Below are 23375 nucleotides of genomic sequence, written 5' to 3' on the forward strand. Positions count from 1 at the left end.
CAAAAATGTGGGTTTCGAGTAATTTCTTAACAATCAATCAATTGATAAATCGATTAAGTGTACATCCCTAATGTAAGCCTGATGTTCAGGTCAAATAAAAATAATAATCCCAGAACTCTCACATGAGGTTACATCATAAATATTGTACCATAAAGGTTGTGTTCATGTTGTGCAAATTGAGGATACATAATATGTATATAAATCAACTTAAGTTAGAGTCAAAGTACCTGGCAGAGGAGTTGCTTTGTATGTTGGAGGACATCATGGTAGTGCTTGGCTGTGGCTGGGTTCACCCCTGTTAACTTGGCTGTTGGGAGGAGCAGGGCTGCAAGAGTCTGCTGATGATCGCCAGAGCTCAGTGCCTCATTGATCTCAGCTATAGCTATGATACCTGATGGCAGAGGATAAGAACCATTTGATTCTAGTTCAGGCACTGTGTTCATTAATTATGTGTGCTTACAAATCTTTATTTTTGAAATACAATTAAATTATAACCTGTCCAAGATTCTTTAAGTCCTCAATAACCCAAAAATTACATTACACAAAACAAAACCAAAATATTTAAAACTTCCTTACGTTCATGCTCCTCGTGAACCTGGACGTTAACTGTGTCGATGCATTTTTGAACATCATTCCAGGTGAGAAACTCTTGGCCCTTGGCAAGAGCGTCCTCTCGCTCTTTGATAAGAGTGTCAGCATACCTGATGGAAACAGCCATTGAAAAAGTTCAACTTGGTTTCATGAAATGCACTTAACCACAAGCCATCAACTGATCCGTCACCCTAGTAATTGCAAACTGTCAGTAGAGAGAGACTGACAGTGAAGTTGTGACCTACAACATTTAAATCAAATTCAGTTCTTGTTTTAAAAACCACAAGTGAATTTGTGAGGGTATTTCTAAATAAAGTAACTCTAAAGAAGAAAGGAAGAAAGATCTACATGTTCAGAAATGACAGCAGGAGGATTAAGTGACTGAGATTATCTACAGAAACACCACTGGGGGAGAGTTAGTTATCTTGAAAATGATACTAAAACACAAATGTTTGCCAAAAGAAAACATAAAATCTACTATTACCAAGTTTCTTCCCCATTGGTTAATGCTGCTTAACAATGAGTGTTCCTAACATTTAATCTATACACCATCAGTACCATCTAGTATTCCTCACCAGACCACAGCTACCTGTAGTTTGCTGTCATTTTACCTGTTGAGGTTGTCTTGGTCCATGTTTGTGAAGCCCAGAGGAGAGTCCGTCAGTTGCTCGATCACAGCCTGAGGATCTTTGGTGTCCAGCACCTCATTCAGCACTGCCACAGCTGACAGCATCTCCACAGCTACACTCAGCTCCTCGTGGCTCAAGCCAGACTAATAAACATAAACATCTGAATTACATGCATGAAGTGACATTTAACTGCAGAATATGGTTAGCAAAGATATACCAGATGTCTGTAAGAATGTAATATTCTGAAACATGATGTCTCACCCGCCCCCCTTGCAGCTGCAAACTAAAGAGCTCAGCCTGATAGAGGTTGGCAGCAGTTTGATAGACAATCGGTAGCTGTGCCTCGGGGTTCATCAGCTCTTCAACTGTCTGTGCAGCATCCCCAAGACGAATGGCTGTATTGATCGCTGCAACTGCATCAAGTTCTGCACAAGAAAATAATCACAATCAGTCATGTCTGGCTTAAAAATGTGGTAAAAGTATCAGTACCTGTATAGTACGCTATCGGAACAAATGCGACTTTCAACTGACCAGAAATTAATCATTGCTAATAAAACTCTATGGTCGGTAACAAAAGGTGCTTACTTCGTTTCTCTGCCTCAGCAAAGTCATTACAAGAGCTGACAACTCTCTGAATCTCTTCTCTGTCCACCATCACAGCCCTCCCGCCATCCTGAAGAACATCAGAGCACAGCACTGAATACCACCAGATTTTAGGGTTACCGAGCATTTCAACCATGAAGTGACTGTTGCTGATGATTCTTTTTCTCAGGGCTCATTCTTCCTTTGTTGCTGTCTTTACTTTCCGAGTACTATCAGCACAAAAGCTCTACGTCTAGAGTCCTTTCATCAGTGTCCTCACTACCATTGTTCAGCCGGTGACTGCTGTGTGCTCACAACTTAAAAAGCCAGTGGATCTTTTCTGTTTTATGAAAGGGAGTGAAGGACAATATTGCCAAATTCCTCAACTAAAAAGTATATAATTGGTTCCAATACCAGACACTTATTCAAAAACGTTCCTATCAATTTATTTATATCTACTGCAGCTTGTGTTCAACCATAAATGAAGTACTTTTATGTTTTCGTTATCCTGTACAGGCTATCTGTTGTATAATAATAATAATAATTATTATTATTATTTTATTTATAGAGCGCTTTCCATCAAAGTGCTTTACAAAGCTTAAAAACAAATAACAAACAGAGACACCATAAGAAACACAATGATAATACTCCACATCTTTATATTATCAGAATGAATAACTCTGTTCATAAGATTCTGAGTCTTGTACCTTGGATGTGTGTTGACAGTAGGAGGTAAAATGTTCCAGGTACCAAAGACTGTTTGACTCCTGAACACCCAGCAGGGCCAAAGCTTCAAGTCGAAGTGCAGCCAACAGAGCAACTTCATCCTGGGACGACACCGCTTCATTCACCTGCCTGACTGCTGCCTGGACTTTAGACAGAACACAAAATGATAACAGTCTCCATTAAGGTTAAAATATATGTTATTATGTATATTAAATATAATACAGGTCTAGATTAACTGATGGATAACTTATACTGTATATTCAGAGTTCTTGGATATGAACAGCTGCCTCTCATACTGGATTGCGTTGATGGTACTTGACAGTGTTACGGAGTAAGGAAGTATGTTAAGGGTCACGAATAGGAGAAAGTCCTTACTGTTTACAGAGTCAATACAGCCCTGGATCTCTTGCTGAGTCAGCAGCTCCTCATAAACATCTCTTTCTTCAGTTGCAACAGAGGAGCGCTAAATTGAGGAGACAAAGATGAATAAACATATAAACTTCATATTTATTTTCTTCACAATATTATTTTGTAGGGATCAAGGATTCAAGGATACTTTACTGCCATTCTGACCATGTGAACATGAGAAGAACAAAATGCAGTACTCAAGTCTTGGTGTAATAATTAAGTACTTGTTTTGCAGTAAATTATAAATAATAACAGTAATTGATTAGTAAATAAATAGACAGCTAAATAGTGAGCAATATAAAACATATAATGTACCTAGTTACATTAAATTCTACCCACTTATACTGATGAAGCTGTATGTTTAACATATTACATTTCAGCGTTAAAGCATACATGGATGGTCCGTGTATGTACAGTATGTGTAAAGCCAATGGGATGTGAAGGCTTTGTGTTTAGTAAAGTACAGCTGACACTGCAGCCACTGGAATGTGCTGGCTGCATCAAAGTGAGATGGTGCAGACCACCCCCTTGTAGACCATCTCTGCAGTTGTTATTGTTGTCAGTATTAGATACTGTAGTCAGAAACATCCTAATCTGAATGCTTAACTAGTACAAAAATGATTGAAATATAGAGTAATAGAGATGTATGGGTTGGCAAGCAAGAAAAAGAGATAACTCATATAGGACTTTATAACACAAACTGTAATCAACTTATCAAGCAATAAACAATACATAAAACCCATATTACTGAAGTGTTTATGAAGCTTCTCACCCTGCCAGATGAGTTATTCTGTTTACGATCCTTGACCTGGCTCAGTGTGTCCTGATAGTCTTGGGCCAGAGCTTCATGTGCGTTCCTTAGCATTGCATTTGGATTATTGAGGGCTCCCATCGTCACAGACGCCTGACCTCTGTCAATCGCCTCATTGATGGCAATCACAGCAGCATGCACTAAAGGACATCAAAATGTGTGCCAGCATTTGAGTGTAGCCCAAAATATATCAAAAACAACACATATCAGGCATTCATTCTACATCTTTTAGGATTTATAGAATATTTAAAAGGTCAGACGACTTACAGGCAGCTTCATCCACTGACAGCTCATTGGCTAGGATTCCTCCAATCTTACTAAAAGCTGGCATTTGAATGCCATACTTCTCCAATTCACTCCTCATGTTACTGATCTCTTCCTCTGGAGGACAGAAAAATGCAAATGATGGTAAAAAAAATTTGTGGTGGTACAAAAAAAAACAAAGTGTCAGTTAACAACTGAATGAAAAACAGGATTCTGACAAGACATCAACAATTAATCGAGTTCTTGTTTCTTTCATAAGGCAAATGTTAAAGTAAAATAACTACTTATAATTCAATGTTGCACTGTGTCAGCCTCCTAGATCATTATAAATGTATCTCCTATTTGTATACGTTTCGTATAACACAAATTCATTAATAATAATACTTTATTTATATAGCACTTTTCAATACAGGTAACAAAGTGCTTCACAGTGGGCAATAAAAAGAAGAAGAAACGCAAAGCAAAATGGAGCGACCCATTGACCTGCCCATTCTGAAAATTGCATGAAAAATACTCAAAGGAATTGTCAAAACCTTGCAATTTTTGTGTTTCATTGTAAGTTACCTGGTGGAGTCATATAAAGTATGTTAATACCAGATTTTTCTTTTTATTCAATTCAATTACACATTTTTAACATAAGGCTTCAGGAGGATTTGAACAACTATTCTATAAACTCTTTTGGAAGTCTAAAACTACAAAGAGAACTTTTTAACATTTTAGAAAAAAAACTGTAGACCTACACTGAGCACAGGGAAGATTAAAGTCCAATATAAGTTGGTTTAAATTTGGGATAAAAAAAAATTGTCCACATGTGACTGATGTGAGTTAGCCCTGAGGCTTACTCAGGACAATCCAATGTCAAAAACTTTGATGCCTGGTAGTTTGACTTTCCAATTCAGTACTATTCAAACTGCTTCAGGGCATAACTTAATGAACTGAAACGTTTGATAAATCAAACATCTGAAATAAAGATGTTGAAACAAATCCTAATAATAAAACTGTGTGTGTGTGACAGCATATGATAACATTCTTTCATGATTTTCAATTGAGTACAATCAAGAACAGCAGAACAAAGAAAATTCTCATTAATATATAACATGCACGATGAGTTGTGTAAACAACAGTGTTTCAAAATGCCCTGAAGCTTTTATCCTTCATTCAAAATCAATTAATGAGAAGGTCAGTGTTTTCCTCGGTTTGTAAATGTGTATAAACTCAGTATATTGAATAACTTATGTGCTAGACTTTTCCAGTGTAAGCTGAATTTTATTGGTGTTACCTGTAAAGGCCACTTTCCCCAGCAGATCCTGGATCTGTGGTGCAATGCCCAGTTTGTACAGGTACAGGCTGAAATAAATCACATCAGGTAAAAGATTTAGTCACAAAAGGTAACACTGAGAATTTTTAAACATTCTGTTATTTAATAATAATAGTTGTAAATCATGAAACTGAAACTCCAGTTATTGAAATGTACTGTATTACACATGGCTTTCTTCATGATTGCTCCTCATGGCTGGTAATGTTTATCTTTGTCACACTTGCACCACAGGGGGGGAGTGTTGGCTCACATTACAACAAGCACTATGTGACTCAACCAGCAGGCTCAGTGCACCAGTGAGTACTGAATTCAACAAACAGGTGGCTGGAAACTTCATAAAACTTTCATCTTCCTGTGGTACTTGATAAGCGGTGATGAATAATAGATATTTAAGGCAGGTCTGGCATGAACACAGCTCTGAATGAAGCAGTTGTAGTGGCTGGTTACTCTGGTCAAGTGTGTACACATGAAATGCACTCTGTCCTTGGGGAAGTGAGGGCTTTAAACTACTATCTAAGCTTTAACATGCTGGCAGCTGATTTAGTTTAGATACAAGTACAAAAACAGCTGACTGTCACCACCTTTATTATTGCCAGACAATCAGCTGCCTAGCATGGAGGAGTAACCAGCTCTTTGCAGACTGCAAAACCCCCCTTTGTTTATATCCCTGCTTCCCACTTCCTTTAAGACAAAACAATGAGCTTTGCTTTTCGACCACTTTGTCTTACATTTGATCAAGAGCTGTGTTCTTTCCCCATAACATTATTTTTACTTCAATTTTTTCTTATGTTTTTTTTTTTTCTTCAATTTTCCACCACACTGAAAGAGCAGGAGCATCAGCTGCTGTCCCTGCGTGTGTTTGTACCCAGGGAAGCAGAGTATTTTCTGGGTCGGTGTGGGACTTGAGCTGGACAAGCAGGAAGGAAGAGCACGTGTGTGCAGAAGCAGGGAAGGAAACCAAATCTCTCAGGACCTGACCAAAACACTACAACAAAGAAAACAATCCCAGCAGCTCACAAAACCACTCCCTAAATCTGTGTTTGGTTGACTGGACAGGTCAGATAGATATGATTGGCCCCTGATTTAATTCAAAGTAATCTCATCAGTGAAAAGCAAGGACCAGCCCACTTTACAGTAAGACCACTAACTTTTCTTTTAAAGTGTTATCACACATAATCAGGGACCACGAAAAGTAATGCACTCATTGTGGTCAGACTGTAAGTAAACAGCTGAACACTAAAATACCTCATACAATTTGTCAGAAAGTCCCTGCATACATGCTGTACAGAGATGTACACATGTAGTGCTAATAGAGTGGCCATGCTCATCAGAAGTGTTTGAGACAAATCATAAAAACCTCTGTGTTTGAAAGAAGAGCTCTCTCTGCCTCACATAAGAAGAAATAGTATTTTCCAGTTCCTGTTTCATGTCACTGACAAAGAACTGTTTCTGCTCCTGACATATAAAGCAGAGGTTCAACTTTAAGGGTCACACATGAGGCCATGTCTAAACCCCACAGAAAGATGATGGTGTAAGCAGATCTCATTCAATTGTTGTCCTAGGCATATGCTGTCCATAATTGCTGTAACTTGAATACACTGTCATGCTGATAGCAAAATAACACCACACCAGTCAACCATAGTTTGATAGGAGTGAATAATGCATTAAGAAACTCAAGTGAAAAATTTCCTATTTTGTTTTTCTCCTCTTACCTCAGTGCATGTATGCAGTACACCACCTTGGGCATGTTTTTACGATCATACACATCTGTTGTTTCAGGATAAAATATCTGAAAGCAGACACAAAACAACAGATATTCATTGATTTTCAGTTATCTATGTCAGATATTCTTTAGTCTGCCTTTCTGGACACATCAGCACAAAATCATTCAAAAAGTTCCTTCTGGTTTCGAACTGAAGCTGCATGAGAAGTTGAAAGAAGTGGACATAATAAAAAGGAAGACTTGTAAAATATAATGGCATCTGAGGTAATTGCTCAACAATAAATACTACCTTATGAAGCACATCATTTCCAATACCACAGAGCATAACACCAGGCATCAGAGCTTCACAGAGGTAGAATTTATTCCAGAGCTATCCCACTTGACTGCATTGTATTTCATTGTTAATGCTGTGGCTCTGCCCCTTTCATTACTGCTCATTGTACGTTTTTGGTGGTCCTGTTTTTTTTTTTTATATGAACACTTGTCTTTGAGAGATATACTACATTTCAATGGCTAAGTTTGAAAACTACAGATAAAAGTCTATTTCTAAAAGTTGCAAATGAAATGAATGTTATGATATGTGAACCTAAGCGGTGGTGCAGAAATAATGGTGTTTCAGTCAGTCTTCATTTTTCAGGATGCAGATCAGTGAATTGTTTCATGTTATCTCATAAATTATGTAAAGAGGTTTGTAAGGGCTTCCTCACCCTCATTACATTTTTAATGTCCAGTGTTTATACATGCATAAAATGTGTGTTAATTAGAATAATCAAAAATGTGATCAATTATTAATATTTTCTAGACAAATTTGATCAACCTGTACTTTTGTAGTTTGTGTAGAAGTATGTAATTGAAAAAAAAAACAGACCACGTAACACATGAGGAAGCAAAGGCCTCTTTAAGTGTGTAATAGTTGCTGTATACTTGAACAGGATGTTGTTTGTTCTGCTGACATCACATGCTCCTGAGTGAATGAGAACACTTTTGCATTCACTGGAGTTATGGCATACTTTCTTACTTTTATTCCAGCTTCTTTACCCTACATATCCTTTCAGGAGTCTGCTAGAGGAGCATTAGTGATATCTTTGACTGAGCAAAGACTCTTCACAAATCCTTCTTAAGATTTATAGAGGCTCAACACTGTTGTTTTCACAGATACAAAAAATACATTAAAAGGGTATGAATAGCAGAGGGGATCAGGGGAAGCATGTATGTGAATGGCTGACTGTGGAGAAGGTCCCTTACCTTAGGGAGACCCACTGATTCCATAGCTCGGAGCCACTGCACTGTGTTGTCTGTGTGTCTGAAGTGCAGCCCTCTGCCCTGCAGTTGAAAAAAGCAGACACAAGCAAAAAAAGTTAATTTTATTATATCAAAGAGAAATGTTTAGATATTTTTCTACATCAACAAAAATGGCTGTCAGTGAGTGAAAGATAAAGCAGCCCTGAGCATAGCAATTAATACTATAATAAGACTCTAAGATGAGCTCAGAGTCACAGTTTTGGCAGTTAACTATTCCAGCACAACAGCTGCATGTTACATTGAGGCCTTAACACTGGCCTGCCATGTTTCTCCCTTTCCTGTGTGAAACGTTCAACAGTCAGGAAGTGTCTGACGGTTATGGAAACAACGTCCCCCTCTGCTCTGATGTAGCCTAGTGAGAAAGTGCTAAAAGTTCAAACTTTGACCATACCTAAAAAGGATGATGTTAGCAGTCAACAACAAAATAGAGATCTACCTTATAGCGTGACTGGTCTCGGTCGTAGATCCTTTTCTCTGACACCATTTTTGGGGCAAAAAAGTTGGAAAGTTTGCCAAGGTAGACACCATTCCTCAGCCCCTCTTCCAGTTCTGTCGTCGGGGGTAAGTCCTCATCTAGGCAGGCCTCCATCCACCTGAGAGTGCACAGTTATGAAGCTTGGTGAAGGAGGAAAACTTTTAATACACAACTTTAATTCCAAACGTAGGCATCAGCTTAAAAATGATTTTGAAGACTTTTATTAATTCCTGAAAATATACACATTCAATTTAAAGTAAACATTTAACAGCGTAAGGTTGAAAAGTTGATGACATCATATTTGACTTCCTCTCAACTAGCTGGGCTGAACCAACATAAACATGTCACACTATGGTTACATTCACACCAACACAGGCTTTAGTCCTCTCTGTTTAGCCTGTCACAGGAGATTTACAGAGTGCAGTGCAATTTATGAAGTGACTGGACGCCTGCATTTAGCCAGAAAGTAAATATTGGCTTTCCTCTATTAACACCTCTTGCCCCTCCTGATCCGAACAAAAAACTACAAACAGTAGACCAGGAACAGACATATAAGAAGCAAAACAAAAATTATATCCTGCTGCAATTATTGGCCTTTACTGTATGCCAGTACAGTACTTCAGTCTTTAATGGTATTTTAGCCAGCACTTCTTTTCTGATCTTTAATTGTGTGATCTGCATATCTGATGGTTGCTCTTTGGTTTTTACCAGTATATAACATACCTTTCCTATATCCAGTCTTTATTATTGTATGCTTCATTTCACACAAATTAAGTTAGTGTAATAAAGTTTTTAATTTTGATGGAAAAAGAAAATCTATGATGACTTGCTGTTTGATGCACAAGTATTGTATTTTACAGCAGGTGAATGCACCACCTTTCAAAAAATGACAGTACATCAACTCAAGTCTGAGCAACAAAGGTTTCTGTGGGCTGATGAGAGCTGGGCATGGTTACAGCCGCACCCACGCTGAGCCCAGCATGCTTTAGGAAGGGGGCTGAGGAGAGACTTTAGTTTGAACTGTGGGACTATGTGAAGGTTATCATTAGGCTTCCTACTGTGAGAGATGGGAAGTTAATAAAGGTTGGCAATCCAATTACTCTAAATTGATCACTGTTTAGGTGTTTACGTTGGACTTCTGCAAGTCCATGTTTGATCAGTGATTTTCCCTTTCACATAGACCTTCAGAAAAGAAAAGAAAACTTAAAGCTGAACAGAGAGAAAGTAGTCTATATAAAATTAATTTTGACCTTCTTTGAACTCGTGTAATTTTAATTTCATAAGGTTCAACAGCAGTTTCAGAGCAATCTCTTCCAGACTATTCCCAGAGATATTTTGGAAAAATCCATTCCAAAGAGCTGGTGAATGATTTGTGAACACAGTAAATTATCATAGTCTGAGACTCTGTTACACATTATCCAACTGCCTGGAAGTGACTCCATATTTTACACAGCAAAACTTCAGTTCTGACCCCATGATTATAATCTGAAACACTGCCATCTTTTTGTCCTAATGTTCATCAGCACACAACTGAATTCAGTGTCCAGTGCTCAGATATATTTAACCTCCTTCAGTTTTGTTCTTGAGTTCCATTTATTGCAGCAACTCCTACCTTTCAGTCTGCAAATAAAAAAGCCCTGCCTCCCACATGTATGCACACAGGCACCTTGTTTAGGTTAATAAAGGCTGTGTGGGCGATCAAAGGAGCCTGTCTGCCAAAATATGTGTCAGCACATTAAGGACAACCACAACACGCCATGCACTGTCAACACAAACTCAGTGAAGTGTGTAAGTTAGGTACCTTGAGGAACAGAGCAACCTAGAAACCAATTATATGAGCTGATGCTGTTGAACATTTAGGAATGAGAAATCTACACAACAGAAAGTACATCAAGTCAGTTTTTAACATGGTGAACTCCTACTTCTCTCTTAAACCATTACAAATATGAAATACAACACACTGAATGAGCTACTTCTTCTGAAATACAACATCACCACACATGATACATTAGTTTTGTAGGCTTTAGTCAGTAATCACGATCAGGGATCACGACATTGGTAGTTTGGAAATATTGGACATTTAATGGAAGATTGAGTGATCATGAAAATAATAGTCCATAGTCAAATTCTAACTGTGCCTTGCATCTACATCCAGGTCTACCCCCTTCCCCCCAGTGTTGGTTGTGAGTAGGCCCTTGTTACATGAGCATAAACAGGTACACAAGGGGTAGACTGAAGGGAGCCTGTTTAATAATATACTACAGCTTGTACTGTTAGCTCGGATGGATGAAAATTAAAATACTCTTGTATCAACATGACATCACACTGACAATAGTCTTTGACCACCAAATCGAAATGAGTTCAGTCTTTGGGCCAAATTTGAAGATATCTCCTAAGGAGGCCAGTACTATGAGGCAAGTTAAAAACAACAACAGAGCATCCTTTGGTTTTCGAGCTTCAGTACGCCTGACAATTGATTGCCATAAGCAAAAATCAACCAAATGACCACTTCAAACATGAGCAAGTCAGAAGAGCAGAATACAAATTTAGAGCAAAGTTTAACTTATTTTATTTTAACTGTCTAAAGAAATATATTTTAAAATAATTGTATTCCTTGAGATATATTTTAGGGGAATTGTATGTCTTTTAAAATAAGTTTTATTTCTTTATCTTGACTTGTGTGTTTTTAGGATCTGCCTGTTTTATTTTGCTGCCCATGTAAAACACTTTGTAACTTGGTTTTTGAAAAGTGCTCTAAGCAACACAGCTACAACTGCCAAATAGAGAAAAATCAGGGACTTTGAGAAGGTGTCATTTAAGGCTTCTAAATAATAAGGTCAACAGGGTAACATCTGACAACCATGACTTCTGTGGATTCCATTCAAATTTAAATGTTGCTCAAATGTATTCTTATTGGTTGTTGTGTTGTTTAAGACCTATTCCACACAATGCAACCCAGACAACATCAACCAAACTTAGGGAAAATAAAACTATAAACATCAAAACAAAAGCACAATCATAACCTCTCATCTGAAAATCATCAAGGAAAACAGAAGGGTTTGGGGATCCCTCAACACTCGTGTAATTCTTTGCTCAAAAGCCTCAGGCATAGAGCTTTGGTATTAAGGGGACTGGTTGGCAGTACTCTTACACAGGTTAAACTCTATTTGCAAACATAATCTGCTTTGTAGTCCAGACCTTTGATGCTCCTGAGAAAACAAAATTCCTCTGGACGAGGCTTTTGCTTGAGAAGAAATGTAAGTAGCAGTCATCAAATGATCAATTTCTAGCATGTCTTTATTTGTCTAGTATCGAGTATTGTTTCTGAAATAATAACATGACCCCAAATGCAAGTATTATATTACAACTTTGAAAAGGCTTGTTTGTGTTCAGGTCTTTAAAAAAAAAACCTTTACAGTCAATAAATGACAGATACACAGTGTAGCCTTCTCATTCATGAAAACCATGGAGTATGATCTCAGCAGACAGGATAAAAAGCAGCTGTCAAGATTACTGAATGCAAGAAAGACGTTTGGCGGCAACATAGTCAAAGGGACATCCTGCATTGGTGACATGGCTCTCCTGTGAAACTCCACTTCCTGCATTTAAAACAATGTTGGGGGAACTTGTCTCTTGAAGAAGGACAGGCTAGCACTCGTGTTTACAACCCCCCTTAGCAGGCCTTCCTGTCATTGTCCAATCTGCATCTCCCCAGGATTAACAAAACACTGCTTTCTGGACTCTGGGACTTTAATATATTCAACACAATATCTCTCCTCTGTTTGCAGCTTCAGTGTTTCTGTCTAAACAGTGTCTTCTGATACGTGCATCATGTAGATTAGTTATGCTGATCATGAGGTTGTGTTTTTGTGGGTTGCCGGTGTGTGTTTAAGGGGAGAAATGTTGCACAGGAAGGGTGTGTTTTAAATTATAATGTATCCTTTGATGACAAAACTTGTTCTAGATATCATGAGGTGGACGTTCATCAAAACTAAACAAGTCTACAAAGAAAGCAATCAATATGAAGCCACTGTTTACTCTCCTCTGCGAGTACAAAGTCTCACTTCATAAAATACGGTCTGTCTGTGTGCTTGTTTGTATTCGATGGATGTGCGTGCGAGTGTGTGCAATCACAACTGCAATATGGACATGTGCAGTTAAAATGCATAAAAGGCTCAACTTGTGATTTTAAAAAATGTGTGCTCATGTGTCTGTAAATGTTACAACATCTCCTCAGATTGTTTTGGGTCTGTTTAGTTACGCCCATCAGCTGCGTTGACAGTGTGTGTGTTTGTGCCATAGACTGTATAAATAATAGTATTCGTGACGTCACCCATCTGTTTCTGGAGCGCTGTTTTAAGGCCAATCGTTGGAGGGAACCATATTGGAAATGCTGAACTGAACCTAACTTCTGTTGAGCTCGTGTGATGTAAAGAGGCGGGCTTTGAGCCTCCTAGCCAACAGCTAAACTGTTCCTGCCCGTCAGTCAAGTCAGCTGTGCCTCTCATAATGTAAAACTCGTAATTTTAATATCTTCAAAATTGCAGTGTTATGAAATAATTCGGCCCCGTACAGTGTGTGCCGATTGAGTAAGGGAGCTATGCAGAATACACTAGTTTTTTGCAGCCGGCAGTAAACATGTTTGTTTCTGCTGTAAAGATCAGCTCTTTTGAATTGATATGTATGTGGTTTCCGGTGTTTCTGTAGCCAGCCTCAAGCGTACACTCGAGAAAATATGACAGTTCAGACAGGAGGACTATAAAGCAATCACAGCAGTTGTTTAACTCTCCTCTCCCTCGTGCAATAGCTCACCCGCTTCCAGCTGCATGCTCCGGAGCTGTCATTGGTTAATCAGCGGCACCTGTCATCCAATAACTCAGTGGCACGCCCTTATTGTCAGCCTATCAACTTTCTGCTGTCTTTTTAAATGTGTCTCTCTCTCCTGTTAGTTCCTTCTTGCATTGATGGCACGCACCCCTCCATCTCCCCATTTCCACCTGGTCTCTGCAAAGTCTTCAATTCCTAGAATTCATCAACCACCACCACCGGTGTCTGGACTCTAGGGGGATTTCTTCTGCTGCCAAATTCACGCATCCTACACTCACAAAATTATCCCCATAGAGTCCTTACGCCAAAGATTTCTGTCATTATTCATTCAGTTGAAATAAATAACCTTTAATCTTCAAACTGTGTCTCTCCTGATTGAACTTCAGTTTAACACTTCCGCATTGGCTTTAATTCTCATGGTCGGAGCCTGCCTCTTGGTTTGTATGTACAGCATGTTCATGGTCACATGACTGCCCAGCGTGCAAAGTGTGCACGAACTGGTCATGAAAATAGGGCAACGACTGTTGTATGGGAATATTTTGGATTCAGGTACGGCGACACCGTACAGAATTAATTGCTGTGCCAAAATTGCAAAGTTTAAGTCACTACATCACGTAGCAACACAACCAATTTGAATCAACACCTTAAAGCTGGGGTTGGCAGTCTCGGAAAACTAGCATGAATTTGAATGTAGCTTTTCCTCAGGACTCCGTCTAACCTCTCCCCTCCTCCCTCAGAGCTCCTCCAAAACGACGCCCCCCCCGCTCACATTCACGAGCGCCGCTGACTTGCGACCATATGATGGTGACTGATTCAAAACCAGTCCTCACCAAAACATTTTCATAGTGAAAGTTAAAAACACAAATAAATATGGCTGCTGTTAGTACTCACAACTGTCATGCTAGCATTACCCAGTTGTACTGGTGACACGATATCAGGAGAAAAGTTCTAACACATATAATTCTGTAACAACTCTACTGTTTGTTAAACCTGTTCAGTGTAGATGTTCTTAATTCCTACAGTGTTGACAGTCAGTGAAGGCATCAGGAGAGGTGTAGAGTGTGTGAGCGGGAGAGGGGAGAGACAACAGGAGAAGTTCTTCATTCATTCAAACATTGATTGTTGTTTTGTTGGTTGTCGTGATCACGGCCGACAGTGAGCGGTTATTAAAACTCAACGTGTTCACGAATCGGCTCGTCATCCCTATAGCGTCCGGACGGACGCTACAGTACATCTATATTTCTGTAGGACCTACTAAATGTCATTCATTCTTCTGCTTGTCAGAGCCCCCGTGGTTAGAGCTTTTTAGACTCTGATCCGGACTACAGTCCTGAGCAAAGCACCTCTTCGGGTCAGAGGGGACAGGTCCGAGGTGGAGCGAGAGGGGCAGTCAGTAGAGTCAGGGGAAGCAGAGGCAGGGGACGGGGACTTGGAGTGCACGCCGGGGAAATGTACGCGCAGGAGGCGGGCAGAACGGCAGGAAGGGATTTGAATGGTTTAAAATTTTGGGTCCCAAAAAACGGTGATTGTTTGGTGTTTTCCCAGGTTTACTCCGGCTGTAGATAGCAGCTTTTCTTCGCTCTTTTTTTAAGAACACATTATGTATTGATTGCCATCAGGACATAAAGATCATTTTAACCAGTATAACAAAAAGTGTATCTAAATCTGATTACCAACCCCAGCTTTAAACAGCACTGATAAAAGTATGATGAAAACATGCGGGTGAGGACCCAGACAAGTATAACAAAGACAGAGACTGCTAAAAGGTCATCAGGGCCAAATCAAACCACAGCAGAGCACTATTACAGCAACCATTGTGAGTGTCACACCATAAGACCTCATGGTGACATAAAGAAATCACACTCTATAACAATTTACTTGTACAAGTGCTTTAAACAGCTTTATTTTTTTTAAACGCAAATTAAAAATGTGTTTACTTAATGTTTGTATGTTTGAAATTGGGGATCCCGCGTACCTTGATAAACAATCAAGAAGACTCATAAAACCATTTATGAGTTTGCAAACGCAAATCGCAATATTTTCCACTATAATCGCAATCGCACAATCGTGTGTGTGTGCGTGTGTTTGAATTATTTTGAAAGTTAAAGTTAAAAAAGAATCTAGAATGAACTGATCTGTACTAAGTCCGTATGAAAGACTTCATCAATTTTAACTTCAAATATCTTAGGCGTAGTAAAATGAATAATGGTGTAGGAAGTATTGTGGTTGCTCTCAATTCAGTCCTGGTTTTTAGCTGTTTTGTCTTTCACATTGTGATTATTTGCCTGGAAATTTGATATATATCAAAGGCTACACAATTAGTAACACTTTTCCTTTTCCCACAATGAAAAGTCATAAATGTCTCCTCTGAAAACGGCAATCTGGCATGAATCAAGTGTGTAAGTCCTGAGAGCTTTATCAAAAAAATCGATTGTAAATTCAAGATTCGGGAAATAAAGGAGGTAAGAACTTTTGTGCAGTTGGAAGGCTATAACACTTTTTTGCTGCAAACGGTTAACGTCAGCTTTCCTCCATTTAATAAAACACTAAAAATACAACAACCTCAGGTTAATTTTACAAATAAATTATGGTTTGATAGTCCAGCATTTTTTTATAGATCATAACCCCGGTTTAATAAATAAGTTGTGTCCTCACGGTTGGCGTGTTTCAGTGGCTGCTGACTTCTGACCTCAGAGAAAGAGTACAACCTAATCCCATGCTCTCTGTAGTCGACGGCATTAGGTGTTTGCAGTAATCCTAATCTAATTTGACACATTCCCAGAATAGTGGTTCCATTCCACAACTGACAGGATTGTGGATGAGTCAGTAGCATAGGAATGGAATAACAGGAAGCCAGATAGTGAAAGTGTGAGTACGAGTGTGAGCACGTGTGAGACAGAGTTAAATAAAAGTCATTTTTTTGGTTGACTATTGAGTCTTACGAAAGCATCTGTTCCTTAAACTGTCACAATGCAGCTCGACTAGACTTATACTTCTGCCTTTTGAAAAAGAAAAGGATTCAGAATCCTGGTGTGGCCAAATTATGGAGGACTAACTATATTCTTAGCGTAGCCTACCTGCCCATGCAGACCCATATAGCAGATAATATACACTCTTTAAGTCATTACTGAGTCAAAGTGCAAGTTTAGTGGTCAAACAATGATCTGTGAAGAAATCCTGCTCAGTGTGCAAGCTCTATTAAATAGTATGATGAACATTTTTTCTTGTTCAACAGTTTACAGCATGTCAGCGGATCGATAATCAATGATAATAATCAATCTCTCTGTGATAGGGTGGGGCTGTCACGAAATCTCTGCGATAAAAGAGACAGGTTTCCACTTCCTGTGTGCGTCTGTTCAGACAAATCCCCACGTGTAGAAGAAGACAGGAAGTGGTTAAGTTTGAGCTCTATTCCTGCACCTCATGAGAGCGATTCTTCGGGTTCACTAAACTAAACCTATTAAGAAAATTGTCTACTACTTTAGTGCTTCGTTTTCATTTGATTATGTCTGTGATCAGACAGGACATAGTTAAAAGGGAGCCACTCTTTCCACTAAGTCAGTACCTCCCTCATATCCACACACACACGCACTCATGAGTGCTTACAGCTCTGTGTCATCATCTCATGGTTATGCTGATTCTGCCTATCACCATAATTATGACTTCTCGCAACTACAAAGTTATGCCACACACTGCTTGGCTCTGATTTCCGTCATATTCCTCATACTTTCTCTGCATCACTTACATTTTCACCATACCCTGCTGTTTTTATTTCTGCATAATATATTTTTTTAAAACACAGAATTCTAATACTAAATTGTTAAACATACTGAAGAGAATTTGATGGTTTGCAAATAATCTAAATCCTATATTTAGTTGCAAATAGTGCAACGAAATCATTTGACCTGTGAAGTATTATCTTATAACAAAAAACACACAACTTCTAATTTGATGCCAGCAAGATGTATCAAAAAGTTGGCCTGGTTGCTCAATAGTTCGGGATCTCCTTTGTTGTTTTTTTTGTTTTATGATGTGCCAAATGTTTTCAACAGCTCACATAAGGATAGCAGGCCGGCCAAGTTAGCACCCAGATTCTTCTACTACAGAGCCATGCTGCTGTAGTAGGTGCAGAATGTAGTTTGTCACTCTTTCTGTGGGGGACCCTGTCTGTCAGTCTCTCTGAAATATGCAAGGTCTTTCCTGAAATAGGCAGCATATGTTTCAGGGGGTGTAACAGGGGCGGATCTAGAGAAAACATCCATGGTGTGGCTTAAATATTTTGGGTGGCATAACCTCTTCCCATCTTTACTTCGGAGACATCCAGTCTCTCTGGAATACCCTTTTATACAGTCAGGTTACTAACCTGGGATTTTCCAAGTGTTTTGGTGGGGTTTTTTTAGCATCACACAACTTTTTCAGTGTTTTGTTGATGCTGTCTTAACTGTTTTGATTTGATAATATATTTTTGCCAAGTGGCAATCTCCGGTCTAAAAGTATGAGTGCAACGCAGAAGTGCTTAAAACTGCAGTTCATCAAGGATCCGCTTGAGGCTGGCTCCGGAAGTACCGAAAACCACATACACCCCAATTCTAAAAAGCCGATCTTTACAGCAGAAATAAACATGTTTACAGCCTGGTAAAAAAGACGAGTGTAGTCTGGATAGCTCATTTCTCAATCGGCACACACTGTAGGGGGGGTGATTTTTTTTCCTAACGTGACAATTTCGAAGATATTGAGATTACGAGTCTTCCAATGAGAGGCGCAGCTGACTTGATTGACAGGCGGGAACACTGTAGCTGTTGGCTAGGAGGCTAAAAGTCCGCCTCTTTACGTCATAATCACTCAACAGCAGTAATATGGCTGCCGGCGACGATTTGCCTCAAAACAGCACTTCAGAGACAGACGGGTGACATCATGGATACTACGTCCATATTTTATACAGTCTATGGTTTTTGCACTATTGGGTTTATATGATTTGCAAACCATCAAAGTCAGTTTCGTATCAACAATTTACACTGCGTCCCAACATTTTGGAATTTGGGTTGTAAAATTGATATGCGCTCTGATATGCAACAAAGCATCTGTAAAAGTAAAAGTGACGGCCTTAATTCAGCAAGTGCCATTTGCTGACTCTTTCTGAAAAGCATTTTCCTTTCTCCCCTCCCTTTGTTGAGACCGTCCCCCATCTTACCGTTTTGCCTCCTCCAGGTGACACAGGTACTCGTAGGCAATGTTTTGTCGTCTCCTCTCGTCCATCTCCTCCGCTGACAAACGTTCGTCATCCTGAATGGCTGAAAAAGAGAAGACTGTTTAAATACGTACTCATGATGACATTAATAATGACATTTTATTACATAAAATAGAAGCATGTTCATATAATTTGTCCTGTGATGTACGTAACATCACTTGGATGAGTTGATCATTCCAGGGTGCAGGACAATATTATCTGGATTAGTGGGGTACTGGTGGCCTAATGGTCTAAGTGCCCCACATACAGAGGCTACAGCCCTCGTCGCAGGGGTCGCCTGCTCGATTCCCATCCGGTCGACCATTTCCTGCATGTCTTCCCCCACTCTCTACTCCCCACTTTTCCTGTCTCTCCTCAGCTATCCTAACAAATAAAGGCAAAAAGGCCAAAAAATACATATTATCTGGATTAATCATTTACAATTATGTGAATCATTTTTACATCTATAACTTGACACATCTTATGCATTTTCAATGCTATTTCAAATTAACAACAGAAAGTCACAAAAATACACAATACTGAAAAGAGTGTGCACTGGCTGAAAGATTGAAATGGTATTGATGGTTAACCCTCCTGTTATGTTCGTTTCACTAGAACAGCAATAATGTTCCTGGGTCAATTTGACCCGGGGCATATTCAATTATCCAAAAGTGTCAGAACCCCCAAAAAATCCCAATACACATTTTTTTTTAAATCAAATTTTTAACTCCATTACTAACCATTTAAATCAAGATTTAATACATTGGTGTTCTTTAATCCTCACAGATCATGGTTCAATGAGGATAACTCACTCCTTTTTCACTAAAATCCATTTTAAAAACGTTTTTAATGTACATTGGAGAGCCCTAAATATAAATACAATAGTTTAACATGATATAGATTTTTGTTGATTTTATTTAAAATTTTGAATTTTTGTTGATAAATTAACACAACACCTCTTCTGTCACATGCTGCCCAGATTTTTATGCTGCATTTAGCTGGTTTGGAAGGCATATATTTCCTAAAATAGACTTTAAAATGGCTCAATTTGACCCGCAACATAACAGGAGGGTTAAAAGGATTGTTCTGTTTAGGGTTACAGTGCCTTCCTACATATGTAGAGCATTCTATGTCAAAATACATTATTATTTCAGGGAGATGAAATATCCCTGACAAAGTGGACTCAGCAGGGGGCTGCACAGTCAAGTGACTTCAACTGCGAGTTAACCTTTACCTGCAGCTTAATGAGATCTCCTCCCCTCAAACGCCTCTTACCCCAATCTAATCCAATCAGATCTCTTTATTTCTGGCTGACTGAAGGTACTTTCTCAGGTCCAGTGGCTAAGTTTAAGTTGAGGGTTTCTCCCTTTAGACCACGGATCATACCCTGGGTTTTGAGTTTAGCAACAATAACACTGTTGTCATGCATGATCTCTGCTTTGCTTGGGCGTAGGACCTCAAGTTGGTCAAACACACAAACTGTATAAACATGTGAAAGCAAACACATACTGTCAGACTTTCATATGTCCATGAGTTACATGAAGATTACCACTTCTAATGATGCCTAGTTCAACTGGTCAAACCTGCAGATTCATTAGCCTAAACAATCTCTTTAAAATGCCCACGAAGAAGGCAAAATTATACACCAAGAAATACTGTGTCATTGTCATCTATGGTCACTGTAAACTATGCGATCCTCTAGAAATAAAGATAATTTTGCTATTTACAATATTTCAACAAACCAAAGCCAAGTGTCTGTAACAATGCTAAAGTTATTTGTTGACCAACTGAGCAGCCAATCAACAGATAATACTGCAAACTAATTTAATACATGAAAAATCACCAGAAAGTAGACCTTGTGGCACTTTTTGAGTGAATATTTGATTGATTTCAGTTTTGACTCTATGAAAAGTTCTCCACTGTGGTATGTTCTGTTCACTGACTCTTCTTCTTCTCCTGCTTTTTCATCAGCCATCTGCACAGACATCCGTTGAACAGGTCTCCAAAGAGGCTTGACATATAATTCCCACATGTGAGAGAGACACATGCTAAGCATATCTACACTCATTCAAAACAGGTCATTCTATGGCAGCCTCTCCGGCGATAAGTGCAGAACACTCACAAGCACATCATTCAACCACTCAACCACAGATCAGTAGCCCAGCTGTGCAGTCTACATGAATGCAAATGTGTATGAACATTCATCTCAGGGCCAGATCTGCCTCCATGCAGCCATTACACGCTACCTCTGCGAGTGACTCACTCACACACTTCCTGGAAGAGCCTACTTAAACTTAGCAGTATATTTTTAAACCTCAGGATGGGTTTGCCCCAGAATCCAAAAAACCTGAATCAAATGCTCTGTGATTAATACCCAGGCTTTTGTTTGTTAGGGGGATTATTTTCTACCAAACCTTTTGGGAGGTCTGACGGGGAACTACTAATCCACACTGCTTTTTTTTTTTTGAGGGGTTGGTTTATTTCACAGACAAAAAAAACAGGGTTACTTACACTGCCTTTTACTGAAATTATTTTCAGTGAGTAACTCTCCTCTGGTCCTACAAGCCCTTGCAAGTTTAAAACACATGCAGGTGCAAAGTTCCCCCCATACCTACTTCAATTTGGCCTCTTTCACACGTTAACAAGGCCAGCAAGGACAGTATTTTGCTTCTCCTTAATGTAATTTTCTCTGCAACAAACTACTCACTATTTGTACTGCTTTTCAAGAGACACACCTCTTTCAAATCAACATCTAAGCAGAACAAAACAAAAATGTGTAAATGAAATTCAGTAGGCCAAGTCAGAAACAAAGAAAGTTTGCAATGATGACACTATTGATTGGTCTTATCTGTAAACGCTGTACCTTGCCCCACAGTTCTGGGTCAGTAACAAGCTACATACAGTCAACTCTGACTTGGTTTAATGTTTTGAAGAGTTAAGAGCAGTTTTATATGAGCTAGCTCACTCACAATCTTGATACACTCATGTACCCTGTTATACATTTCTCAACAGCAGCTAAATCCACAGTTAATGGTTAACCGATGAGAAAATGCCTGATGTGTGGACAGGGTGATATGCTGGCTGCCACCACTAAAACAAACAGATAATATTCACTGAGGTACAGTTTTGGGACACTGAGGAAACAGTAAAATTCAAAACTTTAAAACAGCTTGTGCAGTCAAATTTTAAGATGTTATAGCTTTTATTTAACATGCCACCTGAAATATCTTTATCAACTCATGGTTGACTCTTATTATCCTTATATCACTTTTCATGTATTTTTCCCAAATTGTCAGGGACTGCCACATTTACTGAAGGTGTCCTGTAATTGCACGGACACAGGTGCTGTCATACCACCTGTTGCTCATCAAACATCACTGAGCTGCATCTCCCGTTAGCTTGTATTCATCCTCCCTTCTTAGCCAGACACACTTAAAAGTGAACAATCGTTAATAAATGTCAGAAAAAGGTGTAACTTACTTCCATAGCGTGGCTTTTGTATAGTTGTGGTTTCTTCATGATTCATCTTGCGTCGTTTCCTCCACTTGTGAACCCGCCTGAACTGGAAATAACTTCAGTTTACAAGCTAGCGTTCAGAGCAAACCAGCCAATGACATGCCACGCCTTCTCTGGTTAAGGAATAAAATAACTTCACTGGCTAACTTTGAGGAAAGTGTCAGGAATTGGACCAAATACTTTTCAAATGTTTCATTAAAGCGACAACTGTCTCTTGAGGCAGGCAATCCCCATGTTGTGCAATTCTTCCGCTGGAGTCATGAACAAATTGTCACTGTTATCTTAGCAGCGCTCACTCTGAGGCGAAATGATTGACATGGACAATTAGTAACTTGCACCACCTGCTGGTCAAAAGCTGGCTCCTGCCCTTTGTTGCATTCACAGACACCATGTAAAAATGGAACATCAGTGCCTCACTATCTTTTTGAATCTTTAAAGAGCGTTTTTTATTTTTTCCTCAAACTTTTATTGATTTTCACAGAGAAAAACAATCACATCCAAAATTAGAGGTTGGTACATGTTCCTGTTTTTTTGGAACAAAGAAACACACAGACGATATACGAAATACAAAACAACAAATATCCCCCCACCCCACCCTGACACATACTCCCTCCAGATTAACTAAATAGAACTCCAGAAATGAAGAACATAAAACAAAAAGCAAGTATAATAATAAAAAATGAACAGATGAAAGCAATAATCTAGTAAGACGCACCATGCTGCTACTCAGTCTAAAGACACAGCAAGCTGAGCTGAGATGAAAAAGGGTCCCTTTTTCTTTCTTTTTTTAAAGATATGAGCTTTGCCACTCAGGGTCAGTCTAATCTTTTCAAGTTAAAGAAAATAAAATACATTCTTAATCCAGTTTATTATATTTTACATTTTGTCTTCATCTCTTCACATGTCTGTTAAAGAGCCTTTTGAAATACCTTGTTCTTAAATGCAATATTATGTATTATATAGTACTTCCGTTCTG

General features: G+C 39.0%; 1 protein-coding gene across 1 annotated transcript in view; it reads right to left on the reverse strand.

Moving 5' to 3' along the window:
• Positions 1-22722, reverse strand: part of iqgap2 (IQ motif containing GTPase activating protein 2) — a 40701-nt gene extending 17979 nt beyond the window's left edge. Inside the window, exons 1-15 of the mRNA XM_034691481.1 lie at positions 22364-22722; positions 18848-18947; positions 8791-8947; positions 8298-8375; positions 7042-7118; positions 5291-5358; positions 4015-4128; positions 3709-3887; positions 2904-2991; positions 2510-2673; positions 1806-1893; positions 1482-1645; positions 1203-1363; positions 577-701; positions 228-391 (exon numbers count right to left, since the gene is read on the reverse strand). Of these exons, the coding sequence (XP_034547372.1) occupies positions 228-391; positions 577-701; positions 1203-1363; positions 1482-1645; positions 1806-1893; positions 2510-2673; positions 2904-2991; positions 3709-3887; positions 4015-4128; positions 5291-5358; positions 7042-7118; positions 8298-8375; positions 8791-8947; positions 18848-18947; positions 22364-22409 (1773 nt within the window). The 5' untranslated portion in view covers positions 22410-22722. The remainder of the gene's footprint in view (positions 1-227; positions 392-576; positions 702-1202; positions 1364-1481; positions 1646-1805; positions 1894-2509; positions 2674-2903; positions 2992-3708; positions 3888-4014; positions 4129-5290; positions 5359-7041; positions 7119-8297; positions 8376-8790; positions 8948-18847; positions 18948-22363) is intronic.
• Between the last annotated feature and the right edge of the window lie 653 nt (positions 22723-23375).

Source organism: Notolabrus celidotus, chromosome 9 (genome assembly GCF_009762535.1).
Source record: "Notolabrus celidotus isolate fNotCel1 chromosome 9, fNotCel1.pri, whole genome shotgun sequence".
Lineage (NCBI taxonomy): Eukaryota > Metazoa > Chordata > Actinopteri > Labriformes > Labridae > Notolabrus > Notolabrus celidotus.